The sequence below is a fragment of the Solea senegalensis genome, linkage group LG5 (genome assembly GCF_019176455.1).
Source record: "Solea senegalensis isolate Sse05_10M linkage group LG5, IFAPA_SoseM_1, whole genome shotgun sequence".
In the NCBI taxonomy this organism is placed as follows: domain Eukaryota; kingdom Metazoa; phylum Chordata; class Actinopteri; order Pleuronectiformes; family Soleidae; genus Solea; species Solea senegalensis.
The window spans coordinates 7,755,227-7,781,137 of record NC_058025.1 but is presented as its reverse complement, the minus strand read 5'-3'; the positions used below and the strand labels follow the sequence as shown (position 1 = coordinate 7,781,137).

Below are 25,911 nucleotides of genomic sequence, written 5' to 3'. Positions count from 1 at the left end.
ATGTCGTATGGTCCTCCATAACTAAATGCCATGAATGATACACAAATAAAATGACTTTTAAACGATTGGTGACATTTGTCTAATGGAGTAAATGTTTTTCCACAAAGAAAGTCCTCAAAGACTGAGGAATCCGTGGCTAACTGAATTAGTAACGCACTGTGACCTTTAAACCGCTTTTTGTTTTTTGTTTTTTATACCTGTTGCAATTTTGCCGACAGTTCTTGAACGCAGCGATAAAATCGTCACACAGCAGTTACGGAAGTGCGGTATGATTTTTGGTTCCAGAGTGATGCATTTGTTCATGAAACGATCTTCGTTCTTTCCTGCGCTCGCGGGAACTGCAGGAAGGCGCCAAAATAAGAAAACACACTCGGTGTCAGTGAGTCGCAGACGGCAAACAGCCTCAAATATCCTCCAAATGCGTGTTTATCCGCAGATTTATAGAAACTGAGTGAGGATTTTAATGAGTGTGGACGTGTTGGTGGTCGTCATCTCACGATAGAAGATGGTTTTACAAAACAGTGGAAGATATAAAGCAGAGCGAGGACAAGGCGGAGACCAGGACAACCAGTAAGTTAACGTTTGTCTCACACTTGAGTGTCAACATGTACATCATCATACTATGGACACTTCATGTAAAACAACAAGAAATGAACCCTCATGTGTTTTAACCAGGGACGATGGATCCGCCATGTCTGCTCTCAAGCGGCTGGAGCGCAGCCAGTTCACCGACGAGATGGACGCCCGCTTCGGCTTCGACAGGGTGAAGGAGCCGGGGGAGAAAACAGGCTGGCTGATCAACATCCACCCTGTAGGTTTCACTCCACACACACCCTCGTGTCTGCTGTGTATAAGATCTTCACTGAGAAGAAGAAACAGTTATTATAACACTGTTTATATATGCGCGCGTGTGTGTGTTTTACATGAATAGACCGAGATCCTGGATGAGGACAAGAGGATGATCAGTGCTGTGGACTTTTATTTCATTCAAGAGGATGGAAATAGGTTTAAGGTGAGTGACAACTGGTTTATACCAGGACTTCATGATGTTATAAAAACATACAATACGCAAACACACACTGAAAAATCATGATACTTATTATTTACATCCCAACAACATGATTTTATTGAAGAAAAGTCTTCTTGTTACTGGGCAATAATTTCCTTTTAATATCAATACACCAATATAATTATTATGTTTATGCGTTGTGTAAGCACATTTTGAAATGTAACACATAATTGCTCTGAATGTTTTGCTGCCAATTTGTGAAACACCAAAGAATTAATAATAAAGTCCTAGAATTAATAGGGACTTTCCATTATGCTAACATATTATACCTGTTTTTTTATTCTACCTGTAGGTGGCTTTACCTTTCAAGCCATACTTCTACGTAGCCACTAAAAGGGTAAGTAATTCCCCGTCAGCCAATGTTGTTGTTGTGTCATATGAACGTGTTTAGAAACTCCCCTCCTGAAAGTCAGCTGTGTTTCCAGAACTGTGACAGAGAAGTCATCTCGTACTTGTCCAAGAAGTTCCAAGGAAAAGTGACAAAGCTTGAAATTCTCGCGAAAGAGGACCTCGACCTGGTGAGAGTTTGTTTTAATCCACTTGATGTGTTTCCTTTAACAGGATTAAAAGTGTCAAAGTGAATTTACCGCCTATGTTTAAGAAAAAGTACACAAGCACTGTTGTACTTGGACAGGAAATCTTTCAGTATTTCTCTGCTATAAGTGTCAGTGAGGCTTTAAAATAAAGTAATCTAATTGTCCCTATGGCTAAATCCATATATTCTACTCACTCAAGGTGTTTGTTTTCTAGTTGTTCATTCGATTGACTGAGAAATAATTGCCTACTGTTCTGAAAATCTATAATCATTTGATTATTCTTAAGCAGTATTGGTTAAAAAAATCAAATTATTTGGATGGAGCATCTCTTAACGTAACTTTCTCCACCATTATCTCGCTGTAAACTACTCCTTCTTTAGTCAGGCAACTTTGAGCAGCGTCTCCATGAGGCGAGTGAAATTGACAGTGACTGTTTACTTTAGAGCGCCTTCATTTATTAATTCAATTATTAATATTTGCTCTGGTGTATTTATTGTCATATTGCACAAGGAAGGATGACCAAATCACCAAATCGATATTTTGACCCACCCCTATAATAAACTATCTCTGTAAGTGGAACAATAGTAGGAATCTGACATTAATCACACATCATGCAGCCCTGATTTACAGTGATTTAGCATCGTTGACATTGTGTCCTGTTGTTTCTCCACAGCCAAACCATTTAGTGGGACTGAAGAGAAGCTACATCAAGCTGTCGTTCAACACTGTGGACGACCTCATCAAAGTGAAGCGAGAGATCGCCCCGGCAGTCCGTAAGAACAGAGAGAGGGAACAGTCCAACGACGCCTACACCTCGATGTTGTCCAGGTACCGCGGAGCGACCAATCGCCTTACTCTTAATCACCGACTTCTGCTTCCTGTATTGATCTGTGGACGTCTCTGTTTTGGGCTTTCAGTGCGTTGGCAGGCGGCAGCTTAATCTCCGCGGATGAAGAGGGCACGTCAAAGAGCATTTCAGACCAGTTGGACAACATCGTGGACATGAGAGAGTACGACGTGCCGTATCATGTGCGAGTCTCCATCGATCTCAAGATCCATGTGGTAAAAGAGGATTTCTGTTACTACAGTATTTAAATTCTCATTTCTCCAGGCCGTAGTTACTCAGACGTCAGGGATGGAACGTCACATTTGCTCACTGTTCTTTTATTTACTGTTGTTATTGTTGTTTTAGGCTCACTGGTACAACATCCGCTACAGAGGAAGTGCATATCCACCAGAGATTGTACGGAGAGATGATCTTGTGGAGCGACCGGTATCTACATTTATGTGATATTCTGTAGCTCACATTTAATTTAAACTCATTATGAAGGCTTCACTGTATCTGGAAGCTTTTCTTTTCTGCCGTTAAATATCGTGTTATTATTTCCCTTCAGGATCCTGTTGTTTTGGCTTTTGACATCGAGACGACCAAACTCCCACTGAAATTTCCAGATGCAGAGACGGACCAGATTATGATGATCTCCTACATGATAGACGGACAGGTGAGTTTTATTAACTTAACTTTAAGGACTTCAGTGTTAAGTTGATATTTAGGTAAATGTCTCCCTTGTTTGTTAAGACACCACCTACTCTTCCGTGCCCTGCGTTGCTTGATGTACGTAGGCCTACACAGAACAAATGTGGAGTCATAATTAATTACTATCTGTGTTGTGGACACTGTCCACTGTCTCTGTCCCCTGTTAACTTGAGATTTCGTGCAGAACAATGAGCGAGTAACGTTACGCAAGAGAAAGCAAATGTCGAGGTGATTTCTGGGAAATGAAAATTCCGAGATCTCTGTCTCACCAAAGAAAATGACAAAGACTTTGACTTTGACAAGAACCTGAGGACAAACACTTGTCCAGATGCAGAACGTGCTGCAAATAGGTAAAAGTGGACACCATGGGCGAAGCGGCTCTTACAGGATGCCCTCCCATCATTAGCTGTGTCTGCACTACATTCAATCCTTGAATTTTAGGGAACTGGTCCTGGAAAGTCCTTGAAATGCCCTTGAATTTCATGTAAACCAAGATGTGGGAACCCTGTTTACAAGGGTATATACAGGATGCTTGTTCAGGTCTTGAAAATCTAAAACAAAAAACGACAGGCACAACCTCAACGAGAAGGTTGAGGTCTTGAAAACAGTTTTTTTCTGTGTAGACGTTGTCCTGTCAATGTCAGATTAGTGATATGTTTTACTGTCTTTGTCTTTAAAGGGGTTTCTGATCACAAACCGGGAGATTGTCTCTGAAAACATCGAGGATTTTGAGTTCACCCCCAAACCTGAATATGAAGGACCTTTCACTGTTTTCAATGAAGATGACGAGGTTTGTACTTCCTTTTATTGTAATAGATAGTATGTATTAAAACATGCACAGTATGTGTATGTGGTGCAGTTGTAATGCATGGTCAACTTGACTGTGGCTGCAGGAGGCTCTCATTAAGAGGTGGTTTGATCACGTTCAAGAAACGAAGCCAAACATCTTTGTGACGTACAACGGAGACTTCTTTGATTGGTAAGCGGTGTTTTTTTTTTTTTCCTTTTTAAGAAATATGAATAATGCGTTGTCTATGTTGTCCAGGTTTCACCTCTGCTTTGTTTTCACTTTTTAAGGCCTTTTATTGAGACTCGAGCGACGCTGCATGGACTGAACATGTACAGGGAGATTGGATTCCAAAAGGACAACCAGGGAGAGTACAAGTCCAGTCAGGCCATTCACATGGACTGCTATAGGTTTGAATTCCTCTAATACTGTCATGATGCCACCATTGTTACCGTTAACTAGGGCTGCAACTAGAGATTATTTCCATAATTTATTAATCTGTTGACTAATTTCTCAATAGTAACTGCTGGGCCATTAAATCTCCGAAAATGTTGAAAAGTGTTGATCAGTGTTTACCAAACCCGGAAATGATGATGTTCTCACATGTCTTGTTTTGTCCGCAAACCAAAATATTAACTTTTAATGATTTCTTTGTTATCCATAGCAAAGAAATGAAGAAAATACTCACATTTAAGACAATTTTAAACAACCGGAAATCTTGTTTTAATCATGGAAAAAAAGCTTCAAACCGATGAATCGATTATCAAAATAGTTGTCGATTCATTTAGCAATTGATTTAATAAAAAACAAATGTTTTTTTGTCAAATAAGTTCCCACTGCTGATTAAAACTCTTCAGCTCCACACGTCTGTTCCTCAGTACTGTGGTGGTGTTTGGATGTCATGTCACCTGGTGACGTTCCTGCACTGCATACAGGAAGTGAATAGTTTTATATCAGGACAGAAACTGCAGCTTGTCTTACATCCCTGTGATCTGTTTCTCAGGTGGGTAAAGAGAGACAGTTACCTGCCGGTGGGGAGTCATAACCTGAAGGCAGCAGCAAAGGCTAAACTGGGCTATGACCCGGTGGAGCTGGACCCAGAGGAGATGTGCCGCATGGCTACAGAGGAGTCACAGGTACCGGAATGGAAACCGAAACTGGATTTTGGATTTTTTTGCAGCACAGAAAATGTGAAAGTGAATTGTTTTTGCTGTTTCCCTCATTTTTCTGTCAGACTTTAGCAACCTACTCTGTGTCAGATGCCGTGGCCACGTATTACCTGTACATGAAATATGTCCATCCCTTCATCTTCGCTCTGTGTACGATCATCCCCATGGAGCCTGATGAGGTTTGTCTGCCGTGTGTCAGTAAAAGAGGATCGAATTTGCTGCAGAGAAGAAAGGAAAAGACAAACGGTTATTCATTTCTTGTGCTGTCTGTCTGCCTGTCTGTCTGTCTGTGACCAGGTGCTGCGTAAAGGTTCTGGGACTCTGTGCGAGGCCTTGCTCATGGTGCAGGCCTTCCACGCCAACATCATCTTCCCCAACAAGCAAGAGCAGGTCTTCAACAAGCTGACGGACGACGGCCACGTCATGGACTCTGAGACTTACGTCGGTGGCCACGTGGAGGCGCTAGAGTCTGGTGTGTTTCGCAGTGACATCCCCTGCCGTTTCAAAATGGTCAGTCGGCCGATCACACTTCTGTCTGTTGCTTTTTTTTTTGTTCCACTTCTTTTGTTTTCTTAATTTGCGTCTGTTTACAGAACCCAGCTGCCTTTGACTTCCTGCTGCAAAGAGTCGAAAGAACGATGCGTCATGCTATCGAGGAAGAGGAGAAAATCCCTCTGGAGCAAGTCACAAACTTTAACGAGGCATGATTGATCATTATTTCCCCTTTTTATTCTTCTTTCTTTTGTTGCATCTCCATTTTAGTAGTGTTGTTGTGTCAGAATCTGAATACTTTTATTATCCCGGAGGAAATTGTTTTGTTACAGTTGCTCCATGTCAGAATCAATAACTTAAGAAAGAAAGAAAGCAACCAAACCACCAAAGTAAACCTTCTAATTAAAAACACAGAAATTTAATTAAGAGCACCAAAAAGAGTGCGAACATTTTATTTAAATATCACAAAAACACTTTTTTGTAAACAAGAATGGGGAAAAAAATACAATGTCTACAGGACAGTCATTAGCAATATGATAATTCATTAATTAGAGATGGGAGTTGTAAAGTCTTTATGGCAATTATCCGACACATATCTCTGGGTCTTTGGGGGATCCTGTGAAATGTCCCCGGACTGTTTTAGTATCCTGGGGCACAGCGGCTGTCCAGCATATTATAATAACACATCTGCCATCTTGTCAACCTAGTACTGTATTTTATATTTTCTGGGTTCTCAGCTTGACGTCGTTGGTATTTTTTCAGGTTTGTGACGAGATTAAGAAGAAACTGACTTCTCTGAAGGAGGTGCCAAACAGGATTGAATGTCCTCTCATCTACCATCTGGATGTTGGGGCAATGTACCCCAACATCATTCTCACCAACCGCCTGCAGGTAGAAGAAAAAAAAGAAGCGTTGACGTGGGCATAAATGATAGAAAAGGTTGAAACATAATTTCCTTTTCTTTACTTTTTCTTCCCTGTAGCCATCTGCGATGGTTGATGAGGCCACTTGTGCTGCCTGTGACTTTAACAAGCCTGGAGCCACCTGTCAGAGGAGGATGGCCTGGCAGTGGAGAGGAGAAATCAGTCAGTGAACATGTTTTGGTTTTTTTGTGGTTAAAAAAACAAAACAAAATTTGATTAAATATTCAAAAGCTGTAAATTGAGGTGTTGTTGTCTGTGTGCAGTGCCCGCCAGTCGCAGCGAGTTTCACCGCATCCAGCAGCAACTGGAGTCCGAGAAGTTCCCGCCGTTCTTCCCCAACGGACCACCGCGAGCCTTCCACAATCTCAACAGAGAGGAGCAAGCCAAGCATGAGAAGAAGCGTTTGTCCGGTAAACGTCTTTGCAAAGTCTATCAGCCTGTCCATTTTGTTTTCACATGTCCCTGCAATGCAATCATGATTCATGCATATTCCATCCGTCTCAGAATACTGTAGGAAAGCCTACAAGAAGGTACACGTCACCAGGCTGGAGGAGCGAGTCACCACCATCTGTCAGAGGGAAAACTCCTTCTATGTTGATACCGTGAGAGCTTTCAGAGATCGGCGTTACGAATTCAAAGGACTGCACAAGGTACATTTTCATATCAAACATCAGTGATCGCTCATCTGTAAATGCACAACAATGTCCAAGTTGTCCTGTCAGTTTCTCCTGTTCAATTACCTCCACGATTCTTTTACCTTAGGTGTGGAAAAAGAAACTGTCGTCAGCTCAGGACAGTGGTGACGCTGCCGAGGTGAAGCGCTGCAAGAACATGGAGATCCTGTACGACTCTCTTCAGCTGGCTCACAAGTGTATTCTCAACTCTTTCTATGGCTACGTCATGAGGAAAGGGTAAGAGCGACAAAGACTGGGCTTTTTCTTTCTTCACTAATGATGTGATATCATCTCATTTTAATGACACTCTGCTGTGGACCTGAGTTTATGAGTGTTGTCCCTGTTGTTTCCATTAGGGCGCGCTGGTACTCCATGGAGATGGCGGGCATCGTGTGCTTCACTGGGGCCAACATCATCACACAAGCCCGAGAGCTTATCGAACAAATAGGGTGAGTGTTGATTACATGGTTGTTTTTTGTGTGTATATTAGGGCTTTTTTTTCTGGTCAATTTGAAAATGATTTTGCTTTTACAAATACATTTATTTATTTCATGATTCAAATCAAAACATATGCAAATAGTGTCAAGTAATGCAGGCAGAGTGATTCTGTGACACAGAGAAACAACAGTATTAGTTATCGTTCCTCACCAGTACGTTTTTTCCAACATCACTTTGTACTGCGGGTTTTTTTGCATCAGCTGTTTGTAAAAGTGTTTCAGCCGCCCTAATGTCTATCAGTCACTTTTATTTTGAAGCCTTTTGTGACAAGTATCTTAAAATGTGCTTTGTCAAAATCCAAATAAATTCCTCAGGAGACCACTTGAGCTGGACACTGATGGTATCTGGTGTGTCCTACCCAACACCTTCCCCGAGAACTTTGTGGTGAAGACGAGCAACGAGAAGAAGCCTAAGGTGACCATCTCCTACCCGGGGGCCATGCTGAACATCATGGTGAAAGAGGGTTTCACCAACGACCAGTACCACGAGCTGGTCGACCCCGCGTCCCTCACTTACGTCACCAGGGCGGAGAACAGCATCTTCTTCGAGGTGGACGGACCGTACCTGGCAATGATCCTGCCCGCCTCGAAAGAGGAAGGAAAGAAGCTGAAGAAAAGGTAAGGAATCGTTGGCGGTTAAATATGATCGATAAAGTCGTGTGGCGCGTGGGTCATTTTGTACCAAAAACATACTGAACAGGGTCACATTGATGCTGCCTCCTCCTTGTTTTAGGTATGCTGTGTTTAATGAGGACGGCTCTCTTGCTGAGCTGAAGGGATTTGAGGTGAAGAGAAGAGGAGAGCTCCAGCTCATTAAGATTTTTCAATCATCAGTGTTTGAGGCGTTCCTCAAAGGCACCACTCTAGACGAAGTCTACGAGTCTGTGGCCAAAGTGGCCGACTACTGGCTGGACGTCTTGTACAGCAAGGTAAAAAAAAATGATATGTATGACCTTAAATCATTCTCTATCAATAATGACCACAATGAAATGTCACATAATTAAAGATAATAGTGGTTTTAAAGTTCTGTATGGACCTAAATAATAAACACTTGTGTTTGCTGTTTGTTTGCACAATGCAAATTATATCAATATACATATGAATGAATATTTGTTATATTGATATTGAAGAAAATGACATTGCACAGCCCTAATCACCTATAATAACGTTGCATTCTGATGTCACTGGAAAGTTCAGATGTATTTTGAGGAACATGGATTAACCAGCTGTTTTTATTTCAAACCCCAGGCTGCCAACATGCCAGATGCGGAGCTGTTTGAACTGATTTCAGAGAATCGCTCCATGTCCAAAAGGCTCGAGGACTACGGGGAGCTGAAGTCCACCTCCATCAGCACGGCGAAGAGACTTGCCGAGTTCCTGGGAGACCAGATGGTGAAAGACGCCGGTCTGAGCTGTCGCTACGTCATCTCCCGAAAACCGGAGGGTTCCCCTGTCACAGAAAGGTGTGGCAACCGCTCTGATATTAAGCATTCATGTTATCAGATGATTTTAAAAAGACATCATTAATGATAGCCAGTAATTATTAATGAAACCTCAGCCCTCAAAGACAGCAGTGTGTGCTGCAGTTCAGACTGAGGGCTTTAATACCTCCTGTTGTCATTTCCCTGTAGTAGGAAGATGTGTGCAGTTATAGTGAGGCTTTAGGGTTATCTTATGTTTTATTTATCTTGTCACTGGTAGATGTGCAAAATGAATGTATAAGTTAAAAAAAACAAAAAACAATTGTGTATTTCCAGATGAAACATGAACAAATTTAAAGGAAGTAAATGTTATATACGTAGAAATAAATGGAAATGTATTGATAGTGTTGGCTAAAAGGCCTTTGTTTTAAACCCAAACTCTCAGCTCTTCACTTTTCTCTGTAAACACACCCTTTTCAAACACAACACAATATGATGTTGACGGTTCAAGCCGCACTAAAAGATTTTGCTGTCGTGGAATGAAATCACGTGTTGTGCAGCAAAGTGCCGTCTCCGCGATGCATTTTGTGGTTTTGGCCCAGACCAAATCAAATTCCCAATATTTGTTTTTGAACAAGCACTTTGCGACATTACCAGCAGATAAAAGCCCACATTTAATAGATTTTGGTTTCTTTCCATTAGAGCCATTCCCCTGGCCATCTTCCAGGCAGAGCCCAGTGTGAAGAAACATTTCCTTCGTAAGTGGCTGAAGACGCCCAGCCTGCATGACTTGGACATTCGCTCTGTGAGTCTTTAAAAAGTTTGACATGCACTCGCATACACGGCTTTGGTTTTCTGTGCGAATAAGCTTGTTCTCTCCCTCTCTCCAGATCCTCGATTGGAGTTATTACATAGAGAGGTTGGGTAGTGCCATTCAGAAAATCATAACCATCCCCGCAGCTCTGCAACAGGTAAAACAAACGCCAGCCCTTTGATTGGTCTCACTCTATCTAAAAACTTATATCGACATATTTATCATTTTATTTCATCATTAGGTGAAGAACCCAGTTCCCAGAGTGAGGCATCCTGACTGGCTTCATAAGAAACTGCTGGAGAAAAATGACATTTACAAGCAAAAGAAAATAAGTGAATTGTTCAGCAGTGAAGGCAAGAGACAGGTGAGTTCACCTCACAGCAAAATGTCACATCAACTAACGATTATTTTCATAATGGATTTTTTTTTTTATTGATTAATCAAGTAATTGTTTGGTCCATTAAATGTCAGAAAATGTTGATCAGTGTTTGGAAATGATGTTCTCAAATGTCTTGTGTTTGCCCACAAACCAAAATGATGAATATTTATCAATAATTACCATTTATATTATTGATTTCATGTGAACATGGGGACACAAAGATTAGGTGCAGATTATTAATTGGTGCACTTCAAACACATGCATGTGGTTATTACAGCTGGGCTGCGTGTCACATTTGAAAGGTTTTGCTTCACAACAAAGTGCGTCATTATCCATCAACATAAATAACCATTTATGATTTTGATATTTGCATTTTTATGGCCTGTATTTTCATTGTTTTATTGTTTTTTTCTTTTTAAATCATGTACTGTAAGGTGACCTTGAGTGCTTTGAAAGGTGCCCTTAAATTAAATGTATTATTATTATTATTATTATTATTATTATTTCAAGGTTAAAATGAACATTGAGTGTGAATACAGAAATGTTAGGCCTGTATGCTGACTGGCAGACACTGGTTACTCACGGCCCGCCTCCAGTACTGTCTTGGCCCACTAGGGCAATGTTGCTGTTGCCTCCGTCTTCCTTGACCTAAAACAAGTCACTTCCTGTGTGCAGCATGAGTCTGAACTGAGAATACGGGTCAAATTCACTTTGCTTAACCATCTCTTCTGTGGCAGGTGGCTCGTCAGCCTCTTGAAGCCGGCCAAGCTGCAGACATGGAGGACTTTGGGATGCCGGCCAGACCTCTGCAGCCAGCGATTCTCATTAGCACCAAGCGGAAGCGAGCTTCTCAAGGTGATGACAGCCAAGTAGAGTCTCAGGATCTCGAACTCACTCAGTCCTGGAGGGAGATCCTGGGGCCACCTCCACCTATGGGAAAGACACGGGTATGCAAGATTATTTAAGTATCTAATGACAGATAATTTAAGCCGGCTCAGATTTTAACGACAGTATGTATGTGCGCAGGAGGCGCATCTAGTGTGGCTGCGCTACCATAAGAAGAAGTGGGAGCTGCAGATCAGGCAGAGAAAGGAGAGAAGGAAGAAGAGGAGGCTTTTGGACGGCGAAGCCCAGTCTGTAGGGGGAGGTGTGATCAGAGATGGCCCCACCACCGGCCTCGGAAGCTTCCTGCGTAGAACAGCACGTAGCATCCTGGACATGCCATGGCAAATTGTGCAGGTGAAGTAACATCAACAACCCTGGATTGTCTGTTTAGTTTTATTTAAAAGGGACAATGCACATTAATCAGTATTATCAATTTAAAGTTAAAAGGTAAATGTGCCAGAATTGACAAAAATCTTCATCTGCAGTACATTGGTAGGTCAACACAACAAGCCATCATTTATACTACATGCAAGCCCATGTAGTATCTTGAAAACATGACAGGCATCTAAAAAATGTGATAAACTATACTGTATTTTCATGATAATAATGTAAGTTGCTTTTGTTTACCTCACAGATTGCAGAGACGAGTCACCCTGGTTTGTATAAACTGTGGGCTGTGATTGGAAACGACCTCCACTGCATGAAGCTCAACATCCCACGCGTCTTCTACGTCAATCAGAAAGTCCCGAAACAAGAGGAGGGAGCCACGTACAAAAAGGCATGGGAGAATTTTAAAAAAGAAAAAGAAAAAATCATTTTATTCAATGATTTTAACTATGCAAATTTTGACACTCTTCTCATAATTACATCTCGTCATTTTTGGTTTCAGGTGAACCGCCTGCTGCCTCGCTCCAACGTGGTGTACTACCTCTACAAGTACTGTGTACCAGAGGACATGTACCAGGAGCACATCAATCAGATCAACGCAGACCTCTCTGCTCCGGACATTGAAGGAGTCTATGAAACACAGGTATCATATCGTATATACACCACCATTGTTTTGATGCCAATATTTATCAGTGCTGCACACAAGTCATAAAAAATTATAATAGAATATGATCAAATAATTGAAAAAGAAAAGCTAAAAAAACAACTTTTGTCGTCTTCTTATTCTCTCTGCATCAGGTCCCCTTGCTGTTCCGTGCACTGGTGCAGCTTGGATGTGTGTGTATGGTCAACAAACATGTTGTGAGGGATCTGGGCGGCAGGGAGGCTGACACGTTTGACCTGGAACATCTGGAGATGAGATCTCTGGCCCAGTTTAGCTACCTAGAACCTGGTAAGACTTGTCTAAGCCAGTATTACTTTTAAAGTGATATCAAAATGGATTATATACTATGCAAACAACTGTTAGACAGACAAGCCATTTTATTTACATTTGCTTTCTTCATAGGGAGCGTTCGCCACATGTACTTGTATCATCACAGCCAGGGTCACAAGGCTCTGTTTGGTCTCTTCATCCCCTCTCAGCGCAAAGCTAGCATCTTTGTCCTGGACACAGTAAGAAGAAGAATACTCGTGTTGTCTTTGAGCTGTTGTTTTGTTATACCGGCCTCTTATTTTTAACTTTATTTTACCTTCATTAACCCCCCCCCCTTTAGGTAAGAAGCAACCAGATGCCCAACCTGAGTAACCTCTACACAGCTGAACGCACTGCCCTCCTGGAGAAGACGACGGAGGAGCTTCTGCCTCCAGAGAAACACAACTTTGAAGTCCGAGCTGAAAATGACGCAAAGGCTATCTATCGTGCACTACAGCGCGTTCTGCTGAGTTACAAGGTAAAAAAAAAGTGTAGTTTAATACATTTTCACCTGTAATCTATCAGGAAGTATTCTTGGGTTGAACTTTGACTTTTGCTGTTTACAGGACGAGCGTCGCGGTCCCACTCTCATCGCTGTGCAGTCAAACTGGGAGCTGCGGCGGTTGGCGGCGGGGATGCCCGTCCTCGAGGAGTTTCCAGTCGTTCCAGTACATGTGGCCGACGAGATCAGTTACAACGTGCTAGACTGGCAAAGGCTCGGTGCCCGGCGCATGATCCGCCACTACCTCAACCTGGACAGCTGCCTGTCACAGGCCTTCGACATGGCCAGGTACTGATGCTGCTCCTGCTGTTCCTGCACCTCGCAGCTCCAAGTTTCCTGGCTGTAATTTGACACAAAGTGCCATAAAAACAAAAATCTTGCTTAGGAATATGCGAAATGTAGAGATGCTGTCATTGTTTTGGTGTTTACTCTTGGTCTTTAATCTTCAGGTTGTAATAGAAGTTGAGCCCTGGAGTTTTAGCTGTCATGTCTTTGAAATGTGAAAATGTGTAACGCTGATGTCTCATTTTTAGGTATTACCACTTACCTGTGGGAAACCTGCCTCAGGATGTGTCCATCTTTGGCTCGGACTTGTTCCTGGCTAGACATCTTCGGAAACACAACCACCTGTTATGGCTCTCGCCCACGGCCAGACCTGACCTCGGGGGAAAGGAAGCTGATGACAGTCGCCTGGTCATGGAAAGCGATGACCGGGGCTCTGTGGAGATTAACGCTCAAGGATGCTACTCCACTGGTACATTTAGACTTGAATATACACAGAAAAGAACACTTGTTGCCTTATTGTCTCTGAAACTGTCAACTATCATGCTCCTTCCAGTGTGTGTGGAGCTGGACCTGCAGAGCCTGGCAGTGAACACCATCCTGCAGTCGCACCATGTCAATGACATGGAGGGCGGAGCCAGTGTGGGCGTCAGTTTTGACGTGATCCAGCAAGCCTCGCTGGAGGACATGATGTCAGGAAATCAGGGAGCGAGCGCCGTCGCTAGTTATGATGAGACGGCACTTTGCTCCAACACCTTCAGGTGTGTAAACAACTGTTTAAACCCACATGTGTTCAGTAAAGTTTTATATTTTGTCTCTCTTCTGTTTGTACCTCTTTACTAAAGGGAGGTTGTTTAGTGTTCTGACTGTTTCCTCTGTTGCGCGAGCAGAATCCTGAAGAGCATGGTGGTGGGATGGGTCAGGGAGATCACGCAGTACCACAACGTGTACGCAGACAACCAGGTGATGCACTTCTACCGCTGGCTGCGCTCCCCGAGCTCTCTGCTCTTTGACCCTGCGCTGCACCGCACCCTGCTCAACATGATGAAGAAGGTGTTTCTACAGTGAGTGCCACATCATCAAGTTGTGAGGTGTAAATGCGGAAAAAGTGTTTCCATTACACTTTTGCGATAAACTTTTCTATCTACACATCTGAAAAAAAACACTTCATGAGAGGATAAAAAATGTTTGGGGGTTGTTGTTTTTGTTTTTTTTTATTGCAATATATAGATTTTTTTGAAATATTAAATTTCTGAGGATACTGGAAACTCAGCTAGTGCCACATCCTCCTCTACACTATAATAACCCTCTATCATTTCTTTATTCAGTCTTTGTTTTAAAAAAAGTTTACAGAACTTACAACATTGATGGGTTTTGTTTTCAGCCTCTATTTTTGTTTAGTTTTTCAGACAGCGGAAATCAAATTGAGTCAGGGCCGTAATGAAGGTCAGAGAGTGATCTGAATGCCTCAGGACAGCTGAGCTACACTTGAGTCGATTATTATCGATGCCCACTTTGCGTTTTATCATTGTTCTTGCACTTATTGATCCTCGCCATCTCTTGAATTGCTTTACTGCTCCAGTATCCTGTTCCTCCATTAATCATTGTCTCACTTTGCCCTCAGGCTCGTAGCAGAGTTCAAACGTCTTGGTTCAACTGTGGTGTACGGAAACTTCAACAGGATCATCCTGTGCACTAAAAAACGGAGGATCGACGATGCAATCGGATATGTGGAATACATCACTAACAGGTCAGACATTTACCCACTGCTGTCACGATCTTTAAAAAGCAGGTGGGGCAGCACAGGAAAGGAATAGGGCATGTAACCTGAAGGTTGCTGGTTCAATCACGGGATTGGTTTGCCCCTGAGCAAGGCACCCAATCCCCCATTGCTCCCTGGGGGATCCCCATTGTAGTGCACTGCTCCCAGGTTGTGTGTGTTCGCTACTGGTGTGTAATAAGGATGGGTTAAATGCAGAGGACAAATTCACGATCGCTAATTGTGTGTGTGTGCAAAAATGACTAACTCTAAAAATCCTACCACTTAAAATTGTATATTTAATCTAAATGCATCCATACATTAAATAATAACTATTAACACGTTTATTTTATGTAGAACTTGAAAAACTAGAGCAGCCATTCCCAAACTTAAGAGTGTCAGGGCCCACAGTGGATACTAAAAAAGAGTCACAATATTTCTTAACACGTATAGAAAAATAACACATAATTTAGATACCATGTTTTTTTTGGCTTCCTTATAACAGAAATGTAAAACTTAATTACAAAGCTGAAAATTAAGAACATTTATTTATATTTATTGACCTCTCATGGCCCACCCCGCAGTACACTTAGAGCCCACTAAGGGGCTGTGGCCCACACTTTGGGTACGGCTGAAGCCGAGAAAGCTTTCATAGGGCACAAACCTCTTAAGGTTGCTCATATTCCCAAAGTGTCAATACACTCAAGGTTAACTGACCGAAGTAAATGGTGTAGTGTGTTTAATGCACAAGTACCTGCATTCAATTTTTTATATTAAACGCACTGCCCAAGAAGTAACTGCTGAGCGAGAGGAGAGAATAGATTTCATTGTGTCTTACAATCACAGGATATTATATAGTTCTCTTATATCTTATTCATGCGTGCACACAAAACCTGACAGGTCTCCTCCCTCACTGTTCCCCTGTTTCAAGCATCCACTCCAGAGAAATCTTCCACTCGTTGTCTCTGTCCTTCTCCCGATGCTGGGAGTTCCTGCTGTGGATGGACCCGGCCAACCACGGTGGTGTGAAGGGAAAACTGCCCTCCAGCGTCCTGTGTGGAGAGGTATTTCAAGCTGAAATCTCTGCTCAGCATTTTATCTACTCATATAATAGTTTACCGAGCTGAATATGGAGCTTAATCCTCTCCTCTCCATGTTTTTTTTCCTTTTAGGAAAGTGCCAAACAGAAGAAAAACAGTGGAGGGGAGGGTGATGAGGACGGCAGTGAGGATGAGGACGAAGAGGAAGCAGAAGCGGAGGAACAAGAGGAGACGGATGAGGTGGAGGAGCTGATTGAGAGCAACTGGAACATCATGCAGTATCTGCCCCAAACGGCCTCCTGTCAGAAATACTTCCTCATGATTGTGTCGGGTAAAAAAAAAAAAAAAAATTCTACACATACATAAAATAAATAAACATTATTTGCCTTTTTCTCTGCACTAACACCACACACACACGTTTGGCTCTTCAGCCTACATTGCAGCAGTCTACCACAGCATGAGAGAGGAGCTGAGACGCAACACTCCTGGAGCGACGCCAATCAAGAGGCGAGGAGGCAGCCAGGCTTCCCAGCAGGCAGTGGGAGACCTGAGTGCTCTTCCTGGTAAGATGCTGCTTCAGTTACTAAACACTAGGCAGGCACTAGGAAACTCTTAATGGGGGAGCTTTTAATCATAATAAAGCGGATTACTTAACCAATGTGATGTCTCTTATCGCTGCAGGAATGATCTCCTTCTCCCAGGAGTACGTGTCCAGTGAGCTGACGCACAACCTTTTCACCATCACTCAAAAAATCCAGAAGAAGGTGACGGGTACCAGAGGCGTGAGCCAGCCCTCGGAGATGTTCCCCGTCCTGCCTGGATCTCACCTGCTACTCAAAAACCCTGCACTGGAGTTTATTAAATATGTCTGCCAGGTATTCACATAAATACACAAGAAAGTCAGGATTTTATTGAGATGAGTACGATTAACGGGCCCGACAGCTGCAGCTAGAAAGTGAAAGGTCCTGAGGACCCACTGCACTGCATGTTTTCGATGTGGCCCTGCTCCAACACACCTGATTCAAATGGTCAGGGTTGTTGGAGGAAGGATACTCGGGACCACGGTTGAGAAACACTGCTTTTAAAATGACATTAAATTGAATTTTGTTGCAGGATTTTACAACTGATGCCGGTTTTCTCACCACTTTTTCCTCCCTGCAGGTTTTCTCACTGGACGCCAACATAGTGAACCAGGTGAACAAGCTGAAGAGAGACCTGCTGCGCCTCGTTGACGTTGGAGAATTCTCGGAGGAAGCTCAGTTCCACGACCCCTGTAACTCTTACGTCCTACCCGAGGTCATCTGCCACCAGTGCAACTTCTGTCGCGACCTTGACCTCTGCAAGGACCCGTCTGTTGCACAGGTAATAGCTAAGATAAGACCAGTACTCGCATCGCTGCTTTGTTCATTTGTGATTATTTCCTCTCACATTGTCCACTGGTTTTCTTTGTGCCTAATGTGAGAAATCTAGAGCTGAACCCTGTTTTTTTCTTTTCAGGATGGGTCCATTGAGATGGCTCTGGTAGAAGCTCTGCAGAAGAAGCTGATGAGCTACTCACTGCAGGACCTGGTCAGTTAAAATCATAAATATATTTTCTGCTGTACACAGCCCTATACTCCGTTCACATGCAAATACAAATGCACAATTTTCAAAGGAAATGTGAGTTCAAAAAACACAGCGATGCAGTTGCACTCATATTTTTTTTTTCTTCTTCCGTAACCTCATACGTGACCGTATGTCATCTCTTCTCTTTCTTCCCAACGCCGTCATTTCTCATAACGTTTTCGTCTAGTTTTTATTTATTGTTGAAAGTGTCAGTAGATTTCGTCATAGTTTTTTTTTTCCCATATCAACTTTGGGTTTAGATGTGAAGAAAAAAGGGTGGCCTGTTGTAAGCCCTGGTTTATATTGTCGCTGTAAAACCCGTGTTCATGTTTGTGGTTTTTCAAATGGGGACAGAAGAGCTGCACTCCCTCGGCCCCCAGTGACACATCATCAGGACACATTATTTATTTACTAAGCAATGCCCATTATTAACTTCATTTGTCACTACTGCCACTGATAAACATGTGATTTCTCTTTCTGATGGCTAAAATTTGGTTTCATGATTGAGCAGTATGAGTAGATGATGACTTTTTAATGTATAATTCCATTGGTGTGAATCTGTTCTTTAAGGTAATACAACACTAATTGCAAAATATGATGATGGAAAATATACTATGGGTAGATTCTTATTTATACAGATTATAGTTGAATCTTCTTGGATGAAAGGTGACAGGTCTCCTGAAAGTCCAGTTGGTTCATTGATTCACTGACGTTTGAAGATGAAAATGTTGTCACACATGTTTCTCCTAAAGCTCTAACAAACTTCTTGTGTGGGTGTGTGTGTGTGTGTGTGTTATTTTTAGGTGTGTAACAAGTGTAAAGGGGTTAAAGAAGCAAACATGCCCCTCTACTGCAGATGCGCTGGAGACTTTGACCTCTCTTTTTCAGCCAAGGTTTCTACTCAGATACATTTTTATTCATAAATGTGTTGAGCATATGACTTTTTACAACTGTTTTTTTCTTCTTCTTCTTCTTCAATTGACAGAGCTTCTCTGAGCAGATCGCAGTGTTCCGGAACATAGCGTCCCACTACAACATGAGCTTCCTGGAGGAGACCATTGACTGGCTGCTTGAGATGAGTCCACACGTGAGCCAGAGCGCTCACTCAATGTGACGTCTGCCATTAAGTCTTTTCAGTCTGGAAAACTCTTAACGCTGAGACTGTCACTTGACACTTTTCCACTTGACACACTTGTGTCTGTTTCAGTGCTGTTTGATTGTAGCTGAAAGAGACACAATAAGAACTGTAAATATCTTTTACTTCCTGATGATGTCGTAAAAAAGTCTAGTATTAAATGCAGCTGTTAATAAATATTTTTTTCCCAAGTGTTCTTGTTGGCTTTGAGTATGTGTGTCATTACCACTCAGCTATTTGTCCCAGGGCTGCAGCTCTGCAGCTCTGCCTTAATGGAAAAAGCATAAATATTGTAATTGCAACCATCTCTGAGGAGCCTCATTAATCAGGAGGCACTAATTGCCATGAGCTTCCTTCTCACGGGGGCTGCTCATGTGTCAGTTTGTAACATCCACTTCACTCCATCTAATTTGTCCATTACTTTGCAGTGAAAAGCACAAGATTATATTATATTTCAAATGTCCCTTTTTTTTCCTGTGGAGTAGCACTTGAGAAGAAAATGTTCCTCCTCTATTTTTGATTTTCCTTTGAGGAATTATTGTTCTACCTGAAGGGTGTTTTCAAGTTCTGGTTCTGTGTCTAAATTCCAGAATGTGCTTCAATATTTGTATATTTTAGACCATCTTTTTATTTTATTTATTATTTTATTTAACAATAGCCCACAGTTTTTTGGTTGCTGCAGACTAATATGAAACTTCACCAATAAAAATGGCTAAAAGTACCTTTAACTATACGATCAAATCATGTTATCAAGTTGACAAATTACGGTCCTTTTTTTCACACATTGGCATTCTCGCTTTCTTTTTCCTTTCTAAAAGCAGGGAAAGGGCACATTTGTCTCGGTGCAAGCGAGTCTAAATCAAAAATGGTCCTAACTCAAGCACCTCCATCTATTTAACCTCATTGCCCCACAGCTGACTCACTTGCCTGTAGATGGACATTTCCCCAGATGGGTAATTACATTTCAGACTCTTGAGCTGAGGCACAATTGGATTAAGCCCTTTGGAGCTTCTCACTGACTTATGTTGCATGTGTCGGTTAGAGTAAGTGCAAATAAGGGCGGCGTTGAAGGGACTGCGACTACATTTTGTACATTTCGGTGTATTCGGTACATTTTAAAGAAAAAGAAAAGTGGGATAAAACAACAGTTTTAATCCTACAGTATGGCGTTTCAGCATTTTACATTGTCCTTAGCACAATTTCCAAACGGACATGTCACTGTCCTCATTCATCGTGGCAAATATCAACCCGCTACACTTGAGTTATGAATTTCTTTCTCACCACTGACTTTGTATTTCTCTCAGGGGTTCAGATGGTTTCACACTTCCCTACAATCTTATTAAAGTAACCATTTTAAGGGAAATGTCGATGTTATTCGATTACCACTCATCACATCTCCTTCTCTGCTTCTCGTGGCCATTTCCTCCTCAAGTATCGCCTCATTATGCCAAATACGCCGGGTTGAATAACGAAGGACATGAATCAGTGAGTGTTTTCACCATATATTGCATTCTTATGTGAGACGATGACATTATAACACTAATGTCGCAGAGGGCTTGAATGTTTCGCGGTGCATGGACATAAGTAATGTCCGGCTTAAATTCCGGTAAATAAACACATCCTGTAAGTGATGTCACAGTCGTCCAGGCAGCACGTCTTTTTATAAAGACACTGTCCAACAGTCCGCCAAGGTTTGAGTTGATGATAGAAGGCATCCACAAGATATTGAGTGTTTTCTGCCACTGTGTTTCCCAGTAAAGTATATACAGTATATCAGTGTATTCCCATTGTCAAGAGCATGGCAGCCAACAGCAGCACAGGCACCGGAGAAACCGCTCAGATTTGCTGTCAAGGTCACGGTCAGCTGGTTTTTGGGGCGAGTCTACACACACACACACATGGCTGATGTGGATGGAGGCAGCGGTGATGACATCACAGCGGTACACCCTCTGACAGGTCTGAATGGTTTGAGCCGAAAGTGGTTATGAAGCTGAGTTCTGTGGGAATGGACACTCTGGGCTCCTTGCTAACCTGTGTAGAATGAATCATCAATTAGACATGTTAGTATTTATTGATGAAATAAATGTAAATACTTCTAAAACTATGTTGTTACACAATTGCATATTAAAATGTAACCACTAATGCTGCAGAAAATGTATGGCAAAATAATTCAAAACTTAACCATTATAACAGCATTTTTTACTCTCACAGCAAAGTCTCGTCTCCTGTTTTTACCCGTCTTTTTCATTTTCAATTTCCCTGATATTTAATGGACATTGAATGAAAAAATTTTTGAAAATCCAATATAAATTAAGTTAAATGTAGATTTAAGTGCACTGGAAGGCTGCAACTAATGATTATTTTCATAAACGAGTAATCATTTGCTACAGAAATGGTTGAAAAATGATGATTGGTGTTTCCCCAGACCTGGAAATTATGTTCTCAAATGTCTTGTTATGGCCCAATAACAATGAAATAATGATGCATTACTTGCAGTTACTAAGTAAGATGCTCCAATATATGACCTCATTTTAGAAAATATGTAATCATTACTTTGTTTAACTGTGTAGTTATTCAAGTGAAGCATACAACAAACCAATTGATGAGTTTAACCTACAGTTCTAACCTTATTCTTTCTATGTTAACAACCAAAGTTTAATTGTACCCGGCCCTTACCCAAATAAATCTGTAAATATTTTGAAAACCAGGATTTAAAAACATTTCTAAGCTATTTTTTTTAGGTATTAATCCACTCAGAGAAAACACTGAATAAACAAAGCCTTTTCCTCACTTCGTCAAACTTTCTGTCACTGTAGACTTCGTTCTTGTCGATAAACGTCAGCATAATCCAGTCACAGATGATGGTGCACTACAGGGGGATAACAAAAGGAGAAAAAAAAACAGTTATTGGCTCAAGCTGTCACTTCAAAGTCTGAGGATCAGAAATGAACGTGGTAGTTGCTCACAATCCCGACTGAAGTCATAGCAGTCACTGTGCTGATGATGGTCGGGATGGGACTGAATTTACCAGCCTGTAAAGAAATGACACAACATGAAAGTCACCAGAGTGAGAGGAGAATAAACTGCAGTCATGATAAAGTATCCACTTACATGTCCGTGAACTATCACATCCAGTCTGATGCCGTAGGCTTTTATTAATGTCCGAGACTCTACTCCCTCCTTACTGTAGTATTTGGCAAATCTGGGTGATTACATAGGAAATCACAAGGGCACAGATGTGAAGATTTAACACAAGCTAAATAAATAACCAAGTTGTTAAAGTGATGGGTAAGAGTGTTGTGTCACTGGAACTCACCTGTAATAGTATCCAGAATTGTCCAGATCCTTTCTGACGTCGAGACGACGGAATGAATATGTAGGTTTACAGTGTGAAGGATCCAAGTCCAGGTTACACTTCCAGTTAATAAAAACCCCTATCACGCCTCCCTGAGCAAAAAAAACAAAAACAAAAAACATTGATTACAAAACAACTGCGTGCCAAGATGTATGCATCAAAAGACCAACAAGAAATACTCACAGTTCTGCAGAGCTCACTGAAGTTTTCTCTTGCCTTTTCTGCGATGTAGCCCAGGCGAAAGTTTGGACAGTACGGCTCTTTCTCCTCATCATAGTGACACCGACTGAGGTATTTGTGCATGTTGCGTTTATTTGAGGCGTCTTTGATATTTCCCCTGTCAAAGAGGAGAAAAAGATAGTTATCCACAAGCCAATGAAGCAGTAGCAACTGGACTTACAGTATGTGTACCTTCATTATGTAAAACATGCTGTTTGTGTGCTTGTATTTGTGACCTTTTTTAAGATATTTCCTGGCAACACTGACCTAAACACTAACCTGGTCCTATTTGGAATAACTGGTTAAGTCAATGCAGTGTCCTCAGAAGAAAAGCTGCATGTGTGTGTTCCTGTATGGGTATCTTTGTGAGGACCCAAAAACCTATAAACCTGAGGAAGTGAGGACATTTTGGCTGGATCTCATGTTCTGGTTTTAGGGTTAGTGTTCGAATTGAGTTTAGGTTAGGGTTAGGCATATGTCTATGAGGGTCCTCACCACGAATACTGCACAAACGTGTGTGTGTGTGTGTGTGTGCACTGTACCTGAGTACTTTGAATCTGGGGAAGTGAATAGAGTTCCTGATGAACACTGTAAAGTTGATGGCCTCCACTAAAGCTGGTTCACTGTTGATGAAACCAAATAATCAGGATTATTGTATAGCATTCAATAATGTCTAATCCAATATATGAGTACCTTGTACCTAGTACCGAGATGTGTTACTGCATTTTACCTCCTATGTAGAGCAAAGTAACTCAATTTGGAAGGTTTTTATTTTGTTAATGTATATTAAAAAAACACATTTGGTTTCTTTAGTTCAATAAAACCTTGACTGGATTACAGCACAGCTCAAATAAAACTGACCAATCAATCTGATTATGAATCTCCATGCTTACCGTACTACAGCATACTCCTCGACTGGACACCAGGTTTGGATCTCGCATGTTTTGAAAGTGTGGTTGTAGTACTTAACACATCTGCCGGTTCTTCTGCCTGTAAAACAAAAAAATAAAGAAATAAACTCAGGCAAACACAAACCAACATGGAAGACAGACATATTTAATTAGAAATGAGACTATGTACCATGACCATCAAAGTCAACTTCACCCCGAACACAGTCAGAATCTTTTGTACAGTTGGCTCGGGGAACCTTGAAATACTGGAGTTGAAACAGATGTTTAATCAATTAATCAATCACTCAATCAATGTTTGTATATAGCACTTTACAAAACCTGTGAAGTACTTAAAGTCTTTCACATAATAATTGCACTTTTCTGCATGCAAGTTTCAGTTGACCTCTCACCTCTGCACATGTCCCTTGCCTCTGATCATATGTGACTTCTCGTCTCAATATAGCACTAATTACATCACCACCCTATATGAAGAAAATGCCATAAGAATATCCAGGGGGAATTTACATCAGCATGAAACGACACAGTAATGATGCTTTAAAGAGGAGTGAAAATCTTTGTTGTCTCACCTCTGGGGGTCGAGCGTACTCCACAGTGTCCAGAATATCCTCACCATGAACTGCTATACCTGTCATGCGAGTGTACACAGAGCTCTCGGGCCGGGTTTCACTCTCCTGATATGCTTTCTGACTCATGAAGACGTACCTTGAGGATGATAGAACACAGAGCCGGCCCAAGGCATAAGCAAGTAAGTGCCTGCTTGGGGCCCCCAGATCACCTGGTGGCCCTCAATAGTGTGTGAAGAAAAAACATTTTAACATCTATATATCTTTAGATATATTTAGATATTTAAATAGCATTTATCTCAAGTTATTTGGTTTCATTTTGGAGGTGAAGATTGCTCATTTAGTGCATGTTTGTTCTAAGTCATTAAACTGGTTTACTCATTTAATTCAAGTTCAGTATGACCACACTGAGTGCATTAGTTTACATGTAAAATAACACAACTATAATTAATGCAATTTATACAGTTTCAGTGGCGGTTGCTGGCCTTTGAAACAGGGGAAGCTCATTTCAAGCCCAGTTATTTATAAATAAATTCTTACATATATTCTGCAAACAAACAACAAGAACAAGGAAACACTATAATAGTGTTTTTATTTATGGTGTATATGTACAAATAAATACTGTATATTGATGAGTAAATGACACACAACAACCAGCTATTTGTCAACAGACTTCCCTACAGACGGTCAATCAAAAACTGGTTCCGCCTTTCAGACAGTTCCTCCACTCATCATTAATTTGAGGTCTATTTGTTTTCCATTTAAATTCAAATGGGATAAAAAAAATTCCTCTACAATTAAATGTCCATTTTCATTTTCCCTCTGTGCTCTTTTTACACACAAAAGCATATTATTGTACTTTCTTGCCATTCTTAAAGAATGGATTACCAAAACTAATATTATACAAAGAAAGTGTCAACAATTTGAGGCTTCTAAGATAGCAAACATGCAGCTACAGAAATGCAATGCTTACCAGATGAAGTAGGTGATCACAAGAAACTGAACGCTTCTGTAAATGACTCCAAGAGTTCTGTTTTTAACCACCATTACCTTGGGTGTCTCATAGTCCCAGAAACCAAGAAAATACTCCTTTAGAAAGTCTCGTAATCCCATGATGAACTTGTGAAATACCTCACACATACTCAGAGATTTTCTTGTCAAGTCTATTTTCTATATGTTTGTATTTGAGTTTTTTTCTTCTCACTATTTTCCCCTCACCTTCTGTTCACATTCAGCTCCAGTCTGCATCTCTATCATCATCCCTGGCAGCTGTGGGGGTGGGGGAAGAAGAGAATGGGGTGGGGTTCAAATGCAGCTGAATCATGTATTTTCCTCGTATGTCAGTTTATTATGATGACTGATGTTTCTAGAGCTATAAATAATGCACCTAGCTCTGCACAAGAGCAAGATTTTTTAATAATTTAAAACGTTTGCCTCTAAATAGATTAACAATATTAATCATAGGTAGGGCTGATGGGTAAGAACTATTTTGATAATCGATTAATTGGTCTGCATGTTTTTTAATAATTAAAACAAGCTCTCTGATTTTTCAACTTACATGTGAATATTTCTTTGCTCCATATAACAACAAATAATTAAATCATTAAATCTGAATAATTTTGGTTTGACAAAACAAAACATTGTTATTTCCAGGTTTGGTAAACACTGATCAACATTTTACATTCTGACTGTTTACATACCAAACAAGTACACTTGTGAGAACATAATTGACAGATGAATCGTTATAGTTGTGGCTCTAATCCTAGGATATTTTTTTTACATCAGTATATCATGTTATTATCTTAGTAGTCATTCAGAATCAAAATCGTGTTTATTGTCAGGTAAAGTCTGGACAGTGGTGGTGCATGTACATAGAGAGACAGATAAATAGTATAAGGAAAATAAAATAGAATAGATATCAGTGCAACATGACACCTAGTGCAAACTATCAGACAGTAACAGTTGTCAGTGCAATATGGAGCCCTAACCAATTTTGC

The 25,911-nt window shown here is 41.2% G+C and overlaps 2 protein-coding genes across 2 annotated transcripts; one reads left to right on the top strand and one right to left on the bottom strand.

Annotated features, from left to right (window-relative positions):
- The first annotated feature begins 339 nt into the window (after positions 1 to 339).
- On the top strand, positions 340 to 19,057 carry pole (polymerase (DNA directed), epsilon). The gene is made up of 48 exons (XM_044026717.1): positions 340 to 570; positions 676 to 811; positions 932 to 1,012; positions 1,362 to 1,406; positions 1,495 to 1,587; positions 2,279 to 2,433; positions 2,523 to 2,667; positions 2,798 to 2,878; positions 3,000 to 3,107; positions 3,822 to 3,932; positions 4,036 to 4,121; positions 4,220 to 4,339; positions 4,933 to 5,065; positions 5,164 to 5,277; positions 5,396 to 5,608; positions 5,692 to 5,799; positions 6,353 to 6,481; positions 6,573 to 6,675; positions 6,777 to 6,923; positions 7,018 to 7,163; positions 7,276 to 7,424; positions 7,544 to 7,636; positions 8,000 to 8,302; positions 8,418 to 8,613; positions 8,933 to 9,147; positions 9,808 to 9,910; positions 9,996 to 10,076; positions 10,161 to 10,283; positions 11,036 to 11,245; positions 11,325 to 11,537; positions 11,818 to 11,961; positions 12,073 to 12,213; positions 12,369 to 12,522; positions 12,637 to 12,743; positions 12,845 to 13,021; positions 13,110 to 13,333; positions 13,579 to 13,799; positions 13,884 to 14,088; positions 14,218 to 14,391; positions 14,952 to 15,077; positions 16,018 to 16,150; positions 16,259 to 16,457; positions 16,558 to 16,689; positions 16,808 to 17,001; positions 17,288 to 17,488; positions 17,624 to 17,695; positions 18,535 to 18,624; positions 18,717 to 19,057. The coding sequence occupies exons 1-48, from the start codon at positions 506 to 508 to the stop codon at positions 18,843 to 18,845; spliced, it is 6,828 nt and encodes a 2,275-aa protein (XP_043882652.1). The 5' UTR covers positions 340 to 505; the 3' UTR covers positions 18,846 to 19,057.
- Positions 19,058 to 20,348: 1,291 nt separating this feature from the next.
- On the bottom strand, positions 20,349 to 25,137 carry p2rx2 (purinergic receptor P2X, ligand-gated ion channel, 2). The gene is made up of 12 exons (XM_044026719.1): positions 24,888 to 25,137; positions 23,918 to 24,053; positions 23,741 to 23,812; positions 23,521 to 23,596; positions 23,334 to 23,430; positions 22,983 to 23,063; positions 22,405 to 22,558; positions 22,183 to 22,313; positions 21,978 to 22,068; positions 21,833 to 21,898; positions 21,658 to 21,735; positions 20,349 to 20,897 (listed from the first exon to the last, which is right to left on the bottom strand). The coding sequence occupies exons 1-12, from the start codon at positions 25,052 to 25,054 to the stop codon at positions 20,799 to 20,801; spliced, it is 1,248 nt and encodes a 415-aa protein (XP_043882654.1). The 5' UTR covers positions 25,055 to 25,137; the 3' UTR covers positions 20,349 to 20,798.
- Between the last annotated feature and the right edge of the window lie 774 nt (positions 25,138 to 25,911).